At 40.1% G+C, this 2,909-nt stretch overlaps 1 protein-coding gene across 2 annotated transcripts in view; it reads left to right on the top strand.

The window, feature by feature from the left end:
• SLC9A7 (solute carrier family 9, subfamily A (NHE7, cation proton antiporter 7), member 7) overlaps window positions 1-2,909 on the top strand; it is a 66,212-nt gene that overhangs the window by 52,222 nt on the left and 11,081 nt on the right. For both annotated transcript variants that reach the window (XM_014544051.1, XM_005871599.2), the window contains one exon: window positions 1,610-1,692. In XM_014544051.1, coding sequence (XP_014399537.1) covers window positions 1,610-1,692 — 83 coding nt within the window. The remainder of the gene's footprint in view (window positions 1-1,609; window positions 1,693-2,909) is intronic.

Here is a 2,909-nt window from a genome sequence, read left to right as displayed (position 1 = left end):
GAGAGAGAGCAAGATATTGAAAATCTATTTGAAGAAATAATGACAGAAAACTTCCCCTACCTGGTGAAAGAAATAGACTTACAAGTCCAGGAAGCGCAGAGAACCCCAAACAAAAGGAATCCAAAGAGGACCACACCAAGACACATCATAATTAAAATGCCAAGAGCAAAAGACAAAGAGAGAATCTTAAAAGCAGCAAGAGAAAGAGACTCAATTACCTACAAGGGAATACCCATACGACTGTCAGCTGATTTCTCAACAGAAACTTTGCAGGCCAGAAGGGAGTGGCAAGAAATATTCAAAGTGATGAATAGCAAGAACCTACAACCAAGATTACTTTATCCAGCAAAGCTATCATTCAGAATTGAAGGTCAGATAAAGAGCTTCACAGATAAGGAAAAGCTAAAGGAGTTCATCACCACCAAACCAGTATTATATGAAATGCTGAAAGGTATCCTTTAAGAGGAGGAAGAAGAAAAAGGTAAAGATACAAATTGTGAACAACAAACATGCATCTATCAACAAGTGAATCTAAGAATCAAGTGAATAAATAATCTGATGTACAGAATGAACTGGTGATTATAATGAATCAGGGACATAGAAAGGGAATGGACTGACTATTCTTGGGGGGGAAAGGGGAATGGGAGATGCGGGAAGAGACTGGACAAAAATCGTGCACCTATGGATGAGGACAGTGGGTGGGGAGTGAGGGGGGAGGGGGGGGCGGGAACGGGGAGGAGGGGAGTTATGGGGGGGGAAAAAAAGAGGAACAAATGTAAGCTGAACAATAAAGATTTAATTAAAAAAAAAAATGGCTGTGCTTCCCCAAGCAATCTGTACTCTCAGAGCTTGTCATCCAGCAACGTAGTACCCACCACTGTCCTCAAAGTGATGTAGCTAGTCCACTTTTAGTAGTAATTGTGCACAGATTTTTTAAACCAGAATTGAATGTTTGATTTTGCTAGTTATTTTGAAAATTAAATGATGGAGATGTTTTGAGTTGAAAAGGCATGAAAGGAGTAGTAAAGGAACTTACTACTTGAAGGTAGATAAGAGAACAGAGATGCTATTTGTGGCTCTATTTCCCCTGCCCACTACGCCCACTTTCCTAAAGCTGGTAGGACAACAAGTTACTGCACCACCTGGAACACAGTGCATGTGCCTGGGTCAGGACCACCAAGAGCTAGTTTGTCAGGAAACTCAACCAAGCACAGTTTTCCCAGACCAGCTTTGGGGGACCTGGAAAGTTGGTTTTACAGAAGCTTTCTTTAATATCCTCTATAAATTAATTTTGGCCTGTTAGGATCTAGACTACTTTAGGGTAATTACTAGTAATCTTCTGAAAGACAATTCTGGGAAAATTACAATAATACCAAAAGATCTACTCACAGACATAAGCAAGTTGTTTCATTTAGGGGATTGATTTGCCTGCCTTTGGAATTATTCAATTTAAAAAACTGTACTTCCCAATATAACTTTGATGCTTTGGTGATACAGGATGTTTGATTCTGAGCTCAAAATAATTAAAAATTATAGTTAAAATAAAGCTTTCCCCCCTTATTTCAATCCACTTATACAACTAAGCATCTGTCTTATTGTTTTTTCTTAGGATGGTCCAGATTCTGCTGGAGGAAACCGGACAAAGCAGGAGAGTGCATGGCTGTTCAGGCTGTGGTACAGCTTTGACCACAAGTATCCTTTGAAGTAGTTTCCCTGAAACAGTGATGATGACATCGTCCTGTTGAGTTGCCAGTAAATGACTTCTGATAAGTAAGGAAGGATGTGTACAGTGTAGTCAGTTCTCGCTTGGGACTCATGCAGTGATCATTCAACCACAGGTAGTCCTGGTGAGCATCTCTTTGGGTAAGAGATTTAGCTGACCCATAGCCTGGTAGACTCATGTGGTTCTGCAGAGCTTTGTATACAAGGGGAATGTGGCTTAGTAGGTGAATTGGTGTGGTCAGGAAGTGAAGTGGAGCATATTATTCACTGGGCTTAGTATTTGGTAATTAAATATGATAAAAATAACTTTGCTACTCGTGACTTACATTTTCGCTTTTTTATGTTTTAAATTTATCTTTATTGTTGAAAGTATTACCCGTGTCCCCCTTTTTTGTTATTTTCCCCCATTGACCCCCTCCTCCTTGCACCCACCCCTCCCAAGCTTTTGCCACACTATTGTCTGTGTCCATGGGTTATGCATGTATGCATGTAAGTTTCTCAGTTAATCTCTCCCTCCCACCCCACCCCCACTTTTCCTCTTAGATTCATCAGTCTGTTCATGGTTGTGTGACTCTGGATCTATTTTGTTCATCACTTTATTTTGTTTATTAGATTCCACATATGAGTGAGATTGTGTGATACATTTTCACTTTTAAATAGACTCTTTTGATGAACAAGGTCTTCGTCCAATTCATTGATTTTTTTCTGTTCTGGTCAGTACTCTTTGTGTCCTGTTTTAGAAATCTCTGTCTATCTCAAAGTCTTGAAGCTAATTTCCTGTGTTATCTTTTAGAAGCTTTATATTTTTTCTTCTGTGCGCCTTTTTTTTTCTCAGTGACAGATATGGGAACTGAAAAAGTATACAGATAATTTGAAGTGCTCTAGATGAGGTTATCATTCTTCTGAGATAATTTAATTTACATTGGGTCTAGGTTAGGGGCATTATTAATTCCAGATCACTTTAGTGCAATCAGAAATAAAGGTGATTTGAAACTGGGCTGCAGTTCCTGTGAAGATTAGTCTGTTTTCTGTCTACCCTTTGTTCTAGGGCAGTGGTTGGCAAACTGTGGCTCGGCAAACCACGGCTCGGCAAAACTTTGGCCCCTTGAGTGTGGCTCTTCCACAAAATACCGACTTCTGCGCATGGGCCACAAGTTTCAATCGCACTGTACGTGCGCGCCCGCATG

Source organism: Myotis brandtii, unplaced genomic scaffold (genome assembly GCF_000412655.1).
Source record: "Myotis brandtii unplaced genomic scaffold, ASM41265v1 scaffold349, whole genome shotgun sequence".
Taxonomy (NCBI): Eukaryota; Metazoa; Chordata; class Mammalia; order Chiroptera; family Vespertilionidae; genus Myotis; species Myotis brandtii.
The sequence above is the reverse complement of the archived record's forward strand: the minus strand, read 5'-3'. Positions and strand labels throughout refer to the sequence as shown.